The sequence below is a fragment of the Aphis gossypii genome, chromosome 3 (assembly GCF_020184175.1).
Source record: "Aphis gossypii isolate Hap1 chromosome 3, ASM2018417v2, whole genome shotgun sequence".
Lineage (NCBI taxonomy): Eukaryota > Metazoa > Arthropoda > Insecta > Hemiptera > Aphididae > Aphis > Aphis gossypii.
Window position 1 is genome coordinate 12,643,585 of NC_065532.1, and position 18,626 is coordinate 12,662,210.

The following is an 18,626-nucleotide window of genomic DNA, read 5'->3' on the forward strand; positions in this document are numbered from 1 at the left end:
TTAACATCAATCATCCACTTGTGTTTAATAAATACCAATAAATAAATATAATCTTTATATTTTTTATGATTTTAATTAGTTATTACTATAATACATTTTTTAAAGTATAATTTAAATATAAATTATATTATATATTATTTCGCTAGCGAAGTGCGTGGTTTCTTTTTTTATCTAAAATATAATAACACACATGACAGCAAACAATATTATTTGCTTTATATATATTATTTTGATCTAGATTTTATAATATTTTTGTTTGGCTGACCTGTTTAAAAAATGTCCACCGTATTTCGAATAATAAAATAATGGCGTCCTTAAAAATTTCACAAGTGTTTCGTTATTCGGAGCTCGCCTTCTATCCACCCCATTTGGATATATTGAGCGAATATTACACTATAAATGTTAATAGGATTTTAATAAAATATAAACTACGTGTCCACGTATATTGGGTTGTATCGTGTAAGTTTCAGTTCCAATTTAACGTGAATAAAGTATAATAACCGCTTAGGTACATAATATTATAATGACGGTATTAGGAAAATATTTTGACAGTATAAATGGAAAAAATGTATAGGTCCGACCTCAATACATGCACAATCGTTCCTTATAGTTATTCGGTTATGGGAAACGTCGGTAGTATTTGTATGACAGTTATTAATTTTACATTGTCACTCGTTAAGTGTTTTCACGGTGTTTGTTTGTTTAAGTACACAAAACAATATTAGTACCTTTTATTTCTCGTTTTGGGTGAAAAATATAGAACGCCGATGAGTTACCTGTACCGTAGATTTGATTTTTTTAATTCAATTCAATTGTGTGCATAAAATATATAATGATTTTTCAAAACAAAACAATAATATTATTCAATATTGATGATTTGAATCGTTTTACTTTTACAAAAACAAAAGCATATCAATATTTTTATTTGATTGACACACTTTATTAAAGCAATGAGTTACAAATTATAATAAACTCGATATCTATAAACGGAAACATTGTTATCAATTATTTTGCAATCTCTTGGTTTATACATATTCCATTATTTTCATTTATTATTTAGTAATTTTTTCTGAACCTATTTTTTATAGTGTCAATTTGTTGTTATGTATTATTATTGCCTACAACTATAAAATAATTCATCTGTCAAACTATATTATTTGTTATGAAATACGAATGTAAATAATACAACTAAATATTTTTAAGTATTTCCGTATGAAAATAAAACTTTTTAGATCTTATATCAACGATTTAATCATTAAGAAGATTTCTGAGATTTAAACCATACTTATTATATCATTTATCAACTTGTAATATAAATTATAATAGTATAGTTGTAGTATAGTACTGTCTATTGCGTGTTAGCTGTAACTGCAATATAACTCGTAATATCTGTGATTAAAAGTTAATGTATACTTCAGAGAAGTAACCTTTAGTTTACAAGATTAATGATTATGAAACACTAAAAGGAAAGGAACTATACTAATGTTTTCGTGCACCTAAGTCAAAGGTGTTTAGTACATCGAAAGCGTAAATATTATTACTTAAAGTAAAATTATTAAGTGCATCTTATCATCATATAATGAAAGTAACAATCTAAAATTAAATATTAGATGTTATGATTATGCCGACACTCTCTTGCATTGATGAAGTTGAGTTTATATAAAACTTACAATTCATGTCAAATAAACATTCACGCATTTATTTGTGTCTTCCCTCCCATGAACCCTATACTTGTATTAGCTTAAGATATCTAGGTACTTAAAATACTTTAAAATACATTTTACCACCATACTATATAGCAGTTTAGCATAATCTTGTGTAAAATGTAACTATCAAATTTTCATTACTTCTTGTGACGAGTGATCTATTTCTAAAAATGTTTATGAGTAACAGACATATGTCATTTACACTATACAATTTCCATATTATAAGTAATATAAGTATGTGGTAAATATGTATTATTCATATTTTTTATAATTTGAAATATTTTCTTACTTATGGGTTAGTTTACTCATATCTTGTAAGTAATGTATTTATAAATACAGTTAAACAAATAAAATAGTTTATTTATTGTATATAAAAACGATGACGACGAGCTTCAAATTATTATTCTTAATAATTGTCTTGACAATCGGTGTCGCCTGGGGCTTGCTAAATCGAGGCTCAGTTTTATAACTCGCCGTACATTTAATATACCATGCCAATATGTCACACCATCACATTACCATAACGATATACCTAGGCTAAACATATTTAATTTTTGAAAAACACGAACTACTCTCAATACTCTCAATACAATGAGTTTTGAACACCCCTTTATTGTTATTGAATATTAAAGACCTGTTGTTATTGTCAAATATCAACAATATCAATCATGTTTGTTAACACCTATATATTTACTTAACTTTTTATTGGACGTATATATAATTTATTATCCATAGTAATTAGACATTAGTTATGATAATATTTGTTAAAATTATGAGATAATAATATTAATTTAGTGTTACTAAATAGTAAATTTTAAAAAATAAATAAATACTATAATAAGTAATATACATTAGGAAATATTCTGGATCACTAATTAAGATTATTGCAATATTCCTTTTCAGATAAAAAGTGTTACACTTTTTTAACTATTTGAACATCAAAGTTAAATTACAATTTAACATTTTAATATATTATCTGAACAAAATAGTTTTGATCAAATAAATGATAAACCGTTTAAACTGGCAAGGAATCTCACACGATTATATAAAAAATCCCTTTGTCTATTTTCTAATATTTTTTTTGAAAATATCTGTTTTGCCGGACTGCATGATATATTTTAATAATATAAGTATATAATATACTACGTAAAATAATTATAAATGTCGGTCGTATACTGCATGCATATCGTATAATCGATAGCTATTGTTGCACGATTGTTACTCACGCATTTATAATTTATAAATGTATAGATTATTTCATTAAGTCTATACATCGCAGTTTGTTTTTCATTTTTATTCGTGTGCGTTTTTCAACACGTGTCACGTAGTTATACGTTTTTTTCTTTTTTTTCTATATTGCTTATATCTATATATACAATTTTGTATAAGGGCGCTTATATAATATATATATATATAATCATTTATACAAATGACTGTTGATTAATGAATCGTGTCACATGCGTGAAATAAAATCGTTGCCTTCAATATCGACCAAACAACACCCCATAGCACATTTATACTACACACATACGCATTTATATTATATGTGTATTCAAGAACTGCAAGTTTCATCCCAATTGTTATTATAGTTGAATGTATGAGTTTCGCGGCTCGGAAACCACTCTCGTATGTTTAATTGTCGTCAATTTAAAACTAGCCTATTATTTACATGATTGGCATTTTCATGATGTGACGTTTCGCACAAATCGAAAAATATCTCGTTTCTTATTACTTAAAAAAACCGCATCGGATAATAAGTAATAAGACATGTATGCATTAACTATGCCGAAGACACATATTGTGTCGGTGTTAAGTAAACGTGAGAAAAAAAATATAAAACAAAATAATAAATAGGCCGCTATTTACATAATAAATGTATTTCAGGATACTACTAATTTCGATCTATTCTCTGCATGTACCGCGGAATATACGCAGAAGAAAAAAGATTATCCGTTTGTGTGAAATAGACATGGTGATTCACTTGCAAGCTCGCCGCTAATGCCCAGTTTTCCCTTAATTATATGCATTCATTCGAATTCTTATTTTCAAATACATTATTTTTAAGAGCATGGTAGGTAACTTTTTTCTTTAAAATATGAGAACCCCCTTCTTAGTGTGAATTATTAAGTTAATAATTTTATTAAACAATTTTTTGTTTTCTTACTCGATATTTCAGCGAGTTATTAAACATATTATCTTAGAATAATAGCCTATAATAATATAAATTCCATTTCTTAGAAGATGTGGGTGCTATGATAATTGAAAAATGATAGAAATATTGATATTAATTTTTATTATTATTATTATTATTTGATTTAGATGAATCAGAGCTCATAATACATATTTTGCTTAGCAATTTTCATTGTAAAAAAACTGTTCACAATTAAAAAAATGATCTTTGTTTTGCAACAGGATAATTCTTAAACGGTAAAAAAATTAAGTAATAAAACTCAATAAAAGTATTTAAAAATATATTCTATTTGTCTTTTATATATAAATCTCAGAAATCAGAATATGAATAAAAACAATAAAAACATTTTACATTATCAAATGATAAAAGGGAGGACAATAATTCTTGATGAATCACCTGGTATAATGTATGTTTAACTTTAACATTTAAAATATTTTACAACAGTTAAAATTCATTGTTTTAAGTGTTAATAACACTAATAAGTAATAAGTAATAACTAATAATACAGAGAATTGAAGTATTATACTAATATACTATTATATTATAATAAACTTTATTAGTAGTTATATATAATATTTTTTTTTAATTTGTTTAAGCGCATATTAAATTATTTTCTAAATTATAAGGCAATTGTTTAAATGTATTGATTAAACTGACTTATTTTGAATTTTAATATTTATTTATTTTCTGATAATTTATACTACGAAATTCAGTTATATCACTTATACTTGTAAGTCAATATAGTTAACATTGATTGTTTATAATTAAATAAAACATATTAGCCATGTTTGAATTTTTCTATTGTTAATTTTTAAAACCATAATTATTCAGTGTATAGTCGATTCTACTTGATTTTTGCTATGTTACACACTTACAATTTATATATTTTTTATTTATAATTTAAAATATCTTACAAATTATTTTATAATTTTATATATTATGTATATACAACACGCATAACAGATAAAACATGACAGATGTTATTAACCAACTATTATGTATAAATTTTTATTCTAATCAGTTTAAAAAAAATGTGTAATTATGATTACTTTTAATTTTATACATTTATATATTGTATAAGGAACAAAAGTTATAACATAGTAAATTACATATATTTTTTTTTTTGGTCTATTAGTTTTGTTACATTTTGTATACCTATTGAGAGAGAGGCTGACTATCTTTGGGGTGTAGAGAGGGTCGATCCTTTTACCCGTGACCCGAAAAGTTAGCAGCATGACCGTGTTGCATTTCAATCCCTAACACACACAAGACCACCACACTCGTTCAATCTCTCTCACCACCGGTGCCGACGTACGTGTGTGTGTATATATATATATACATAATTGAGTTGAAATCCCCGTCGAATTGGGTGCTCGTAACCTACGACATGTGCGATTTAGCTCTGTCCCATTCTTTTACGCTTTTGAATTTTAGGTTTATCGTATATGCACATATATAATGTGCGTATATTATATGACTCGGTTTCTAACGAGTATATAATAGCATATGTGAGGAGGCTGTTTTGTCAAAATTCTAAATACATCATTTTTAATTCACCTTATAATATATATATTGCTATTATTTATTATATAATGTACGTATATTGCTCGCGTAAAATTTAATAATATTATACTACAATATATGCTTTAATCAAGGAACAATTATTAATATGCATTCGTTATTATGTTGTGTCCTCATCATATGTTGTGTCCTTTTTAAGTATATCAAATTTTGTAAACTCATTTTTTTAATATTGTGATATTTTATGTTACAGTTTTGGAAAACGAACCGGAAGCAACGCTAGACGTCCCAACGAATGTTTCGTGTTGGAACCATCAGAGATGCTGGTGGTAAGTAATGTTTTTTTCATTATTATTAGTCATCATCGACCTCTATGTTTTTTATCCATTTTTTATGATTGCCGAAATAACCTATATCATATTATTATTAATGGCGTTGGTGGTTAGTAGATATACTCATTTCGTTCTAATTGCGTACAGAGTTAAGTGTATAAAAATATATTACACCGCAAGCCAAACCATTAGCTTTAATCAGTGTGATTAAACAAAAATGGTATTTTTATCGAATAATGATTTATAAACGCGTATACTCATCTATATCAAAACATACAAACGCTCACGTTTGTCTGTATTTTTTTTTTTTTTTTTAGTTATTTTGCACATATATCTGCGTACAGTAAGTATCTATGTTAAAAATTAAAATGTAGACAAAAATAAATATTTAAACAATGAATAATGATTTAAGTAATTTTGTTATTCAAAAATATTATTCTATAGTATCTGTAGTATTTTATTATACATAATGAAAATTAAAAATATTTAAATTAATTTTTAGCCTGTTTAGTAATTATACCGTAGAACTAATAGTAAAACATAAATTACTACATAATTGCTATGATAGCAATATAAATATATATCATAAATTATACTTTGTAGTATAGGCTGACAGACTGTTTTCACTCAGAATCATTTTACGTATAAAATGAGTTATCGATGGATTCAATATACATTTAACACTATTGTATTTCAGAGTGGTTACCTACTTCTCCTTTTTTATGTATGATTTAAAAATTATTAGTTATCTTAATACTCAGTTAGGAGTCTTATAACTTAAAAATAATTATTTTATTTTATTACATTTTATGTACTATTTACATATACAATATTGAATGTTATATAATATATACATTTTTTATTCTTGGACTAATTATTAATTCTATTAGATATATATTAAAATATAATATAAATAACAATCGAATCGTAGAATTTTTACGACTTTGTGGGAAGTATACATTTTGTAATAAAGACTCAAATTCATATAAATAAAAAATATAAATTCGTAGTAGGTATTGGTATTATACTATATTTTATTTCATAAAAACATAGGTACATGGCATTCCTGTATCCTAGAATAATTTTTATTTTGCCTTTTTTAAACAGTATTAAAACAGTATAGCGTATATAAGAATATTTGAATATATTATAATACAAACATATACTTAAAGTTAACGGATTATTAATTTATCTAAATTTAATATCAAACTTTGTCGTGTTTAAAAAATTAAAATTTATTCTTGTCTATACTAATTACTATCACGGAAATAATTTATAAGTTTTTAAGATAAGAACTTTCCTCTAACTTAAGTTTAAAAGTTTAATCACAATTTTGGATAAAGTAATGGTTTTTGAAATTTAAATTTTGTTTGTGGAAATTTATCAATATTTACACAGTAGGTACACTTAAAAACTTTGACTTTATTAATATTTAAGTATTCTTTTTAAGACAATCATATATATATATATATATTGTATTTTTAATTTCTTCAAATAATTCATTTCACCTTACATAATATTATTATAGAAATTAAAATTATGATGTTTATCTCTATGTTTAAATATTAAATTATTTCTGAATTTAATTAAATACTTATAATTAAAAACTTACCTCAATAGGTACTCATGGTATTTTTTTTTCAAGTAGGTTGGTATAGTTTGTTTTATTTTATTTTATTTGTTTCGCTAGTGATTCAGCTGAACCTATTCACGCAATACTTGAAACATTTTTATATTATTTAACCGGGTATTTTGTTTCAATTTATACTTATATATGTTATTAATTAAATTAGTTTGTTCGTTTATTCGAAAATTGTCACTTTACATACCTAATTGTTTTGGTTTTACTGTTCTAAGAAATAATTTCCAAAGTCACATTTTGAACTCAGGATCACTGTGAATTGTAATTTGACTACCATTACAAATTTATAAATGTTCAAATGAAAGTCCAAGTCATAATATTTAGTATTCAATATTGAAATAATTCATAAAACATAATTTTAATTTTACTCTTATAATTGCATTAGGCTTAAGATTCTAATGAATTTTACTCTAGGTATTTTTAAACAAGAATATTGTATGAGTGTGTATATTATATTATACACTTTAAAGTGAACTCGAAAAATAACTTACTTTGTCATTAAATTTCCATATTCACATCGATGATTTAAAAATACATGGATTTTCATAAAAATTCTACCTATGAAATAATTGAAATCGCATGTATGTATCCAATTTAATGTAAAATAATAAAAGTGTAAACATACCGTTTCAATCCAAATAACAATCCATCCACCATTTTATTTTTTTATTTTATTAAAACACGATGCTATATTATGTTGTTTCTATATGACCGATTCCTTGGCCTTTTCTCCTTCGAATTTAATTTAGTTTATGTATTTTAATTAAAAATTCAATCAATTACCATTTACCACTTTCCGTGATTATTATTAGTACAGTTTTACGTGCGTACATGCGGGTACTTATATTGTACGCAATGAAGCCATATTTGTTATTAGTAGATGTTATTACTTATTAGTTATTAGTTATTACTGACATCAAGCAACAGTGTAGACGTGTAGTACACATTCTTCACATCAGTCGTTTGTATGCATCACAGCTGTTTAGATTTCTCGTTAAATTTATATTAGTATAAAAAGACAATAAAAAATTGTTCACGTTTCCCTCTCATACGTCGATGACGTCGTATAATGCGTCAACATTTCACTCTAATATTTGCCAATGGTCAATAGATACTCACTATACTCAGTGTAGTACTTTATGATTACAACGTTATAATATCTCAAACTTAAACTTCACTACGTGGTAATAAATAATAATAACATAATGTAACTTACGAAGCGTCTTTTTTCGTATATTATTATACTTTCTCTATATTACTTTAACTATATTACATTATTCTTGATAAAGTGTTATCGCGCACCGACCTCATATTATATTATGATATTATGTACCACCTACGTGTAATATAATTCCGTGTATTGTATTGAAACGTGTGTATATCATATTACGACGTGTGCAAGTAAAAAATTCTACAAAAAAGGCTATAATAACACGCGAACTTCTCCGAAGAACGCAAGCTACTCTCGACAAAGCGCTACATACTATATATAGAAAGACATGGTGACCCAACCACCCACCAAAAGACACTGACTCAAATTAAATTATAATAATATATATATGACATCCACGCATAGTTTCCACGTAAGCTTAGCCCCCTCCCCCTTAATATATTTACATTAGATATATTGGATAATAAATCACGAAAAATGTATTCTTCAATGAAGCAAAATATTTGCCAAAATGAGTATACTGCAAGACTATTTTTCTATATTGAATAAGATGTTGTTAATTTACCAAACAATGACTATGTATTGGAAATATAGTTTAAAACTTAAGAATATTGAATATTTGACTAAAATTAGTAAAATTAATTTAAATGTATTGATTAATATACATATATATGTAGGTATATATTACATTTATATTTGTTATTTTATTAAAACTTATAAGCCACTTATACTATTTATTAACTCAGTATTATAGGGGTGAAGCCTATAAGGAAAATTCCCATACTTTTAATGAAGAAAAAACGCGAGGGCTACTATTTCTCTCCCCATCATCTACTTACCCACTAAAAAAAATAAAATAAATATATAATAATTTTGTTCCAGTGGTGCCTATGCTTTTCCGATATATTTTTATATTTATACTATATTTTTTTAGTTTACAACTATTAGATATACTTAACCAGAGTACCTTAATGTAAATAAGTTAAGACATGTGTAATATGTATTATATACACATATATTTATGTCGGTAACAGTACTATCTGGCCCCTGACAATCGTAAAATATATAAATTGTGTGCGTGTGTGTGTGTACTGTGTAACACTGTAGGAAATAAATTGATCGCATTAAATCACGAAAATAATTCAGGGTTACGTAATATTATAATATATATTGTATACTCTATCGGAACGATAATTTTCTATTATACCTGCAACAGGGAAGTTTCTGTCGAGGATGTACCTCATGACAGTCAACCGGTTACTTCCTCCGTTGTTTATTGAACTGATGTCATTTAGGACGGCACAAATATAAAGAGTTATAACGTGTTGTATACCTAAGTAGTTTATAAGTTGAGACAGTGACAGAATAAGAGAGAAAAGCCTGCTGTTGAGAGACTTGTATAATTATATCGTCGTCATCGACAGGAGAAATTTTTAAGAGATTAAAACGTCATGTCGAAGCAAAAAGTATCTGCAACCCTCACCCTACCTCACCACTTCAAAATACATAAAATTTAAAAAAATAAAAATAATGAGAGAAAGAAAACACCGAAAAAAACGAGAAGGTTAAGCGCAATATTGATCCGAAAGCACCGCCGCCGGCAGTCGGCGGTAGCGACGGACACCCACGCATCGTACCCGCCACCGCCTTTCCACCCCGCGTCATACTTCCCCGTCGACCCGTGTACTTGCCACCGCCACTTGTATACTTACTACACTGCCACCGTCCTAGCTTCTTTGGCGATTGAGGCGGTGGTACACCTCCGTCGTTTTTCGGCCCCTCCAAACCTCTCGTGTGTACGGGGGCATATGATTGACTCCTTTTATGCTATATGTGATGCCGAGTATGTGTGCCTGTTTTTCTCCCCCCCTTGTACATTATTATTATTATTATTATTATTATTATCGACGTATGTATGTGTAACAGTGGCGGGCGCGCAACAGGGCTGAACCACGTCATATATAATATTGTATTATGTGTAAGTGTAATGTATATATATATACCCTAGCACATAGCGCGTTGGTTTTCCGGGTTTATATTATGGAAAAAATATAAATATTATTATAACAACGAGAGACTACGTTTTCATTCCATTCTTTTATTAGTTTTCGTATATTATATATTTTCGTTTATATTATTATATATGCGGTGTTGCTTATAATATATATATATATTATATTTTATCTTTATTTTTTGTATTTCTCTTTTCAATGCGATTTTCTTATTTTCTTTTTATCTGTCCAGAGTGTGTCACACGCCTGCAGAATACGATATTTATAGTTTAATATTATTATATAATATAGAATAATACCGCATAATATATTACTATAATTTATTACTATTATGTCACAGTAATGCAGCTAACACCACAGCGATGACTTGGGACATTTAGTGGTGCTTAATGAAGAGGTTCTCATTTAAGTTTTTTTTTTAGTTTTTTACGCTTATCCTTGTAAATAAAATTTGACAGCAATTTATTAATAGAATGCTTACATGTTTTATAATATCAAATGAATATACATTTTTTCAGATGAAAAAAATATATATTTAGTACCTATAAGTGATAAGTTTTAACATTTATTAATATATTATTATATACACATTTTACATACCTACTACTATTAATTATTAATTAGTATCTATTATATAAATTTCAGACATTTTATTTAATTTTCATACATTTTAGTTAGTTAAATGCCCAATGATATATTTAAGTTTATACAAGACTCATAATTTAGGACTAATCGTGCGATAGTTTCAAGTATCAGGAACCTTACCAAATAAAAAATTATATGTTTATCTTGTTTGAACTAATAATCAAGCTAATATTGAAAATCCATGATCTCAAATATTACAAGTAGGACAAGAAATTTTTTAATATTAGGGTTATTACCTATATCAATACATGAAAAAGGCCTAGTTGATGCCCACACATTTTTTTTAGCAGTATATTACATACTTACTATACATTGTTATTTATACAATAATACATATTATATAATAATATATTTTGTATGTTGGGAGTCCTATAGTAATTGTCATTTCCAATCCTCCAGGTAATTTTACTGGGCGACCTTTTACAATTATTATTAAAAATATATATTTTACAACTTACGAAGTATATGTATATAATGCACATCACGTCATCATATTGTGTTGAGAGTACTCGTTCGTAATCGTTAATCGTCGAAAATGCCTGTGTATTATTATAAGACAGCCGTCACCGCCGTGGAAAATATATTCAACTAAATACAACTGTGTGAGGGATTCTTTTTCCTTCAATGACTCTTGAACGTATATACATGATGTACCTATACAAACGCGTATTGTCGTTCCATGTTCAGAGAATAATATATAGGTCGTTCGATATCGTTTATGAATTAAACATCGTTTTTATGTGCAATACTATGCATTTTCCTCCGCCATTAGAATACGAAATTTAAGAGTAGGTATTAATAAATTCCGAGTATGTAACATAGTATTATATACGTTTTATAGCACGTCGTTGTAGAAATTTTCCTAGCACATAATATAGTAATACTTTTTTGATTAAAAATGTACACGTTAAAATAAATAATTAATATATAATAATAATACAATTTATTTCACTAAGAACATAATTTATACAATATTATATGCGTATATTATATAATTAACAATGTAATATGTTATATACTATAATATTTCACAAAATTAAAAATAAGTAATATTATAATTTATTGATTTGGACCTTTTTTAGAATTTTACAACAAATGTTAAGTTTGGTAAAGACTTATTTGTCAATTTATTTTGAATTAACCATTTTTATCATCCAGATATATACCAACGTTTACAAAATAGTACCATATTATTATAATTTTCAAATCGTGTCATTACATAATTAAAATTTTCGCAGGAAAATAGCAATGACAATTTTTACAAACACTTAAATTTTGTATAAACTTACTATTTTTTGTTATTATGTCTAATTATCTTAACTTAAAATTTGATATTTTCTTAATTGTTTTAAATTTATACATTTCAAGTCTGGTTGTGATAATTATATAATGTTATCATATAATAATTAGTATTAAATTTATGTTATTTTATATATATTATTATAAAACATTTTGGTTATTTAGACTTATTTATAAAAATTCAGTTATTTAATTTGATTAAGTATTAAACTTAAGTATAGTATCCATTTCCACATTCCTGTAACTTGTGTAGTTAATTTAATAAAATAATATTACATTTATGGTTTTATTACTTGTCTAAAAAAAAAAAAAAAAACGATTTGTCTTAATCAAGTATTTTTGAAATAAATAAAATAAAAATTCCATTTTATTAATCCCATGAACAATGCAAATCAGTATTAAAGCGAATTTACTTCAGCTTTTATTAGACGTTACTAGATATAAATGTCAACTTTACTAATCAAAACGTTTTATTTATTATAAACGATGAAAATGTTTTCTTTTAATTCCGAATAACTTGAGTTGATTTTAAAGATTGAAAGGAAGAAACTAATATCAATTTTCATATATATCTATGTTTGTGTATTATTATAATTATTATTGTTCATATATGTCTTAGTGCTACTAGCGCTATAAACATCATCAATCATCGTTAATAAATTTTAATACTCGTATATTTTCTAATTGCTCAAATTGAAACAACTAATTTTACCATTTTAGCATCATAAAACGAAAATCTAACTATTCAAGTATAATTTCATTATAGATAACACACTAGATCAATAATACAAACAAAATATTGTATATACAGGGTGATTCACCGATCATGATAACCACAATTTTTTTTTGTAAATCCTTTATTCGTCTGATGTTTTCAAATACACATAATATATACTATACAGACCATAATTTCAGATTTTTAAGATTTTTTGTTACTTAAGATTTGTATGTGGAAATACAAATCTTTTCCCCATTATTTTTAATTGTAAATTATTTAGTAGATAATTTGAATAAAAATATTGACGTGTTTATCTAAATTAAAACAAATTTGAACAAGTATTTTTTTAATTATTTAATTTTGTGAACGAAAGAACTATACAAAAAAGAGATAGAGGTTATGATGAATTAAAATTCATAGAAAATAATATTTATATCTACGAGCATTTGCATTTTAATATTTGTAAACAATTTTTAAGAACTACCTATTACTTACTACTTAGCATAAACATTTTAATTAGGTAATGAGAAACTACTTGTTTGAATTTTGTATTTGGTATAGGTATACATCAAAATGTTCGAAAAAAAGTTTATATCATCACTTATACTCTTAGTGTACTTACAAAAAATTTCAAGAATTCAAAAAATCAGAATTTGATGAATTTTAAAGAAAAAAAATTTGGAAGCACATAATTTATGAATCACCGCGGTGTACAATGTATATACATTCCACATAATATACGACATATATATATGATTTTTTTCTGATTCATGATGTTGGTTATAACTTATAACTTTATACGGTATAATGTGTATTTATAATAGTAATAGTTTCCATCATAATTCGTCAACACGAGTCACGACTCTTAACACCAAACGACTAACATATTATAATAAATGAATCATATTTATAAAACATTGGTAATGAACATAATGATCGTCTAATTATTTTAAACTGAGAATATAGATAGATATTTCCTACTCTTGTTACTACTTTAATTGAATAAATGAATACTATCTAAAATAACTTTTATTATCTAAATAGGTATTACAAGGTTGATAAAACAATAAAAATAATATCTGAATGCTCAGTTTTATTAAGAAATTCAAAATATATTACAATTGGTGTACTGTTGTATGTTATGTAAAAACATTTTTTTTTAAGTTAGCTAATTATTTTCTAACGGTTTTCCTCCAGTTGTTTTATTTTCTATTAACATTGATTTTTTAATTTATTACAGACTGTTAAGAATTGTAACGATTTTTTTCTTTTACTTATTATATACCTACATAATATATATTCGATTTTTTCTTTTTGGTATAAAGAAACTAAACAATTATTCTTCTTTTTTTTTTTTTTTAATAATTATTATTCATTTAAACTATTGTTTTAAAAAATAAAATGTTAAATTATTTATTTTAAAACGAAATGCAGTATTTCAGTACTACCACGTAGGTAGTTAGCAAAGTCGTGCGCGGGCTGGAACACAAGGAGCGTAAATAATTATCCCTTAGCATTTACACCTACGTGAGCAATATGTATATAGTGTATAATATTGTGTAGGGCGGAACTGACTAATATATATTATACTATTATAGTATTATATTCCTCTTTAATTATTATACTCTTATTAGAATAATTAAATTTTACACTGCAGCTTAAGTGACGTTTTTAAATATATATAAAACCATATTCAACTATTGAACTATGCATCAGTCTTACTATACATGTGTACTTAACTACGTAATTCAAAAAATTAAAACTCTCTTGTACAGTATCTATTTACAATATGTAGAAATAAATTTATTCAACATTTTAACTATCGATGTATTGTATCTTATTAAATATTAACCATTACTCATTATATTATAATATAAACATTCGTAAACTGCTATTGTTATACATTTTAAATTCATTTCGTTGCAAAGATTTCCATTTATTTTTTTATTTTCACACTGGAGTAGTAATCCTGTTTTATCTCATTGGTTTTTATGTACCGGAAAAATATTATGGCATAGAATTCGGGTCAAATGGGGTCGAGTTAATAAATAGATATTCATTTACGATTGAAGGTTAATAGAAAATTATATTTACTTGTTTCGTATTATTTTTTTATGATTATTATACTTCCTTATTTTTCCTTACCTTTTTGAAGTGTATGTAACAGCATATTTTTACTTGAAAAAATATAAGCATTGTACTTTATCATAAAGATTCTTTATAACTTAAAACTATATTAAAATAATGTAAATTATAATACATATAATAGACTCGTAACTATGCTATGCATCTGGGTGTTTTTGAGATTATCTATTTAATTGTTGTTTAAAGTTGCGTGTCAATACTCAATTTTACATATTTTTTTTAAAGAACTCTGAACAGACAATTATTAGACGGTCTAAATTTTTACACTGTGTCCATAATTTCTTTCTTTTTTCGTCCAGAAATTTAAGGGTCGTAAAGTTAATTAAATAAACGGTGTTGTACAAACGTGGTTTTAATAAAATATCTTGTTTTGGTTAATTTAAAATAAAATATTCACTATTAATAGTTTATAATATTATATTTATAGCTTCCAATACCTCTGTAAAGGGTAAATGTATTTGGAAGTAAAATGTTGTGTAATTGCATACTACAACTAACTGGCTAATTGAAAAATCTACACATTTATAAAATACTGGGCGTTAAAGTAGATTCATGCAAACAACGGATATGGGTGGCCGTATTTATACGAATTATACGCTAGAATATCTTTGTCCTTGTTGAACCGGTTGTGCCTCATTTTATTTTATTTTATTTTATATTTCGAAATTTTTCATATTATTCAACTACATGTTATAATGTTAATGCGACGAAAACAATAATATGCTTAAAAGTTTTTTCGTTACCTACTAAAACAGAACAAACATATTATAATGTACTATAACTCACGCCTGGAAATATATAAAAAAAAAACATTATTTATAAAATATTACTTTTTAAGAAGATTATTATTTACAAGTGTTCCTATAGACTATAATACTATATCATTACATTACATTGAAATCTCAATGTTATTCTATTTTAAGAATTTTATATTTCAATCAGTAATAATTAATTCACATTTAATTATATTAATTCCACGAAATATATTTTTAAACTATTCATCGACGTTGACATAAATTTAAATATTTTTATGGGAACTTCAAAACCTTTTTTAAATCAGACATGAATATTTATTACAGTCTATTGTCTGATAATGTTATTGGATTTTTTTTTAAGAAAAAAAATCAAACCTACGTATAGATTTTGTTTATAACTATAAACACTCTTTAAGAATAATATATTTTTTTTTTTTTGTAAAACGAAGTTACAAAATCGATCGTTTAATCAAATTAAAAAAAATTTATTATTACCAAGTGCCCGAGCTATTATTTGATATTAATAATCTATATATTAAATTTTAAATCATATTTTATGTTATATTCATCTTTTACTATTTTCTCGCAGGACGCTATTTAATTTATCATACTTATATATTGTAATCTGATAGTTCTTATTGTATCCAACACTGTAAATTTATATTTCAATTTTTTAGTATGTTCCATACTTCCATGCCGAAATAATATAACGTATACATATTAATGATTTCAGATGGATTATGCGGACTCTCAAAGCGGTCTGCGCTCGTTGAATATTCCCCGGCACACCGGCATGGAACGTGGTGGGGCGATCAACCTCGTATTCGACGACAGCGTAAGTGTCAAAAATATTATTATTAGATATATTACTAAAAACAAAATGGAAAAACATCTTGTTATTAAATGGTGGTCGTATTTTGTGTCATATGGTAATATAGTACATTGCTGCGATCCGGCCTGAACTGTACCAAAAAAGCAATCGGAGCTCGCATAGCTCGGATACCAGTTCGGCGTATTCGGGCAGCGACACCATGACCAGCGTGCATTCGGGGAGCGTTTCCGTGGAGGCGGACGAGGTTGACTTGTCCGGGCTTGTCGAGTCTATCGTCGACTCGGATGAAGACGACCTAGGCGATAGCAGTGAGAGTCTGACCGTCCGGGACACTGTCCGGGAATGCCTGGAGAAGGACCCCTCGGAGCGGGCCGAGGACGACGTCGAGGTGCTGCTCGAGTTCACCCAGCACTTGAAGGCGTTTACCAACATGACGTTGGCCGTGCGACGGGCACTGTGTAGCGTCATGGTGTTTGCAGTCGTTGAGAAGGCCGGCACTGTGGTAATGAACGATGGCGAGGAGCTGGACTCTTGGAGCGTGCTGATCAATGGGCACGTCGAGGTCGAGCATGCTGATGGTGTTCCTGATCAGCTACATATGGGTGACAGCTTCGGCATAGTACCTACAATGGAACGGCTGTACCATCGAGGCGTGATGAGAACAAAGTGCGACGATTGTCAGTTCGTTTGCATCACGCAGACAGACTATTACAGAATACTCCATCAGGGCGAGGAGAACACCAAAAGACATGAAGACGACGGAGGAAAATTGGTCATGGTCACCGAACAAAGGGGTACGCTGGAAGCCGGACGACGGGGTCACGTAGTCATTAGGGTAAGTTCAACGCGTCATTGTCATGTATGTATGATAACATACGTTATTATTGTTTTCAATCATCATCATTTTGTTTATCGCATTACTATCGTTATTTTACTCATGTGCATTCTGATTGTAGGGAACACCGGAGAGACTGATGCTTCAACTGATCGAAGAGAATTCGGTTATAGATCCAACTTATGTAGAAGATTTTCTTTTAACGCACCGGACTTTCATTAAAAATTCAATGGAAGTTGCCAACCAATTGCTGAACTGGTTTAATGAACCATCTGCGAGGGATCGCGTTACCAGAGTGGTGCTACTATGGGTCAACAACCACTTCACCGATTTCGAAATGGATCCAGTAATGATGGACTTTGTAGAAAAGTTTGAAGCGTGCCTGGAAGAAAATAAAATGGGTGGACAATTGAGATTGTTAAACATTGCTTGTGCTGCAAAGGCGAGAACTAGATGCGTTACTCTAGCCAGACCGTCCAGGGATCAGGTGCTACATTTTTCCATTTTAGGAGGATATGAAAGAGGATTCGGAATATTTATTTCAAAAGTATGTATTTTCTTCAAGATTTATTATACGGTCATAATTTAATCTTGTATTTTGATAATTATAGGTCGATAAAAAATCGAAAGCCGAAGAGGTTGGTCTAAAACGAGGTGACCAAATTTTAGAAGTTAACGGACAAAGCTTTGAACATGTAAAACATACGCGTGCTTTAGAAATCCTTCGAGGAACTACGCATTTGAGTATTACTGTCAAGTCAAATCTTTTAGGTAAATCTTTTAACTAATTTTATAATAAATTGTTTTTTTAATAATTGTATA

At 27.2% G+C, this 18,626-nt stretch overlaps 1 protein-coding gene across 4 annotated transcripts in view; it reads left to right on the top strand.

Moving 5' to 3' along the window:
* Positions 1–18,626, top strand: part of LOC114123378 (rap guanine nucleotide exchange factor 2) — a 67,926-nt gene that overhangs the window by 45,274 nt on the left and 4,026 nt on the right. For all 4 annotated transcript variants that reach the window (XR_003592347.2, XM_027986337.2, XM_050203326.1 and 1 more), the window contains 5 exons: positions 5,672–5,747; positions 16,871–16,972; positions 17,076–17,804; positions 17,926–18,351; positions 18,416–18,575. Coding sequence is in view for 3 of the 4 variants with exons in the window: in XM_027986337.2 (XP_027842138.2) it covers positions 5,672–5,747; positions 16,871–16,972; positions 17,076–17,804; positions 17,926–18,351; positions 18,416–18,575 (1,493 nt within the window). In the remaining variant the exon portion in view is untranslated. The remainder of the gene's footprint in view (positions 1–5,671; positions 5,748–16,870; positions 16,973–17,075; positions 17,805–17,925; positions 18,352–18,415; positions 18,576–18,626) is intronic.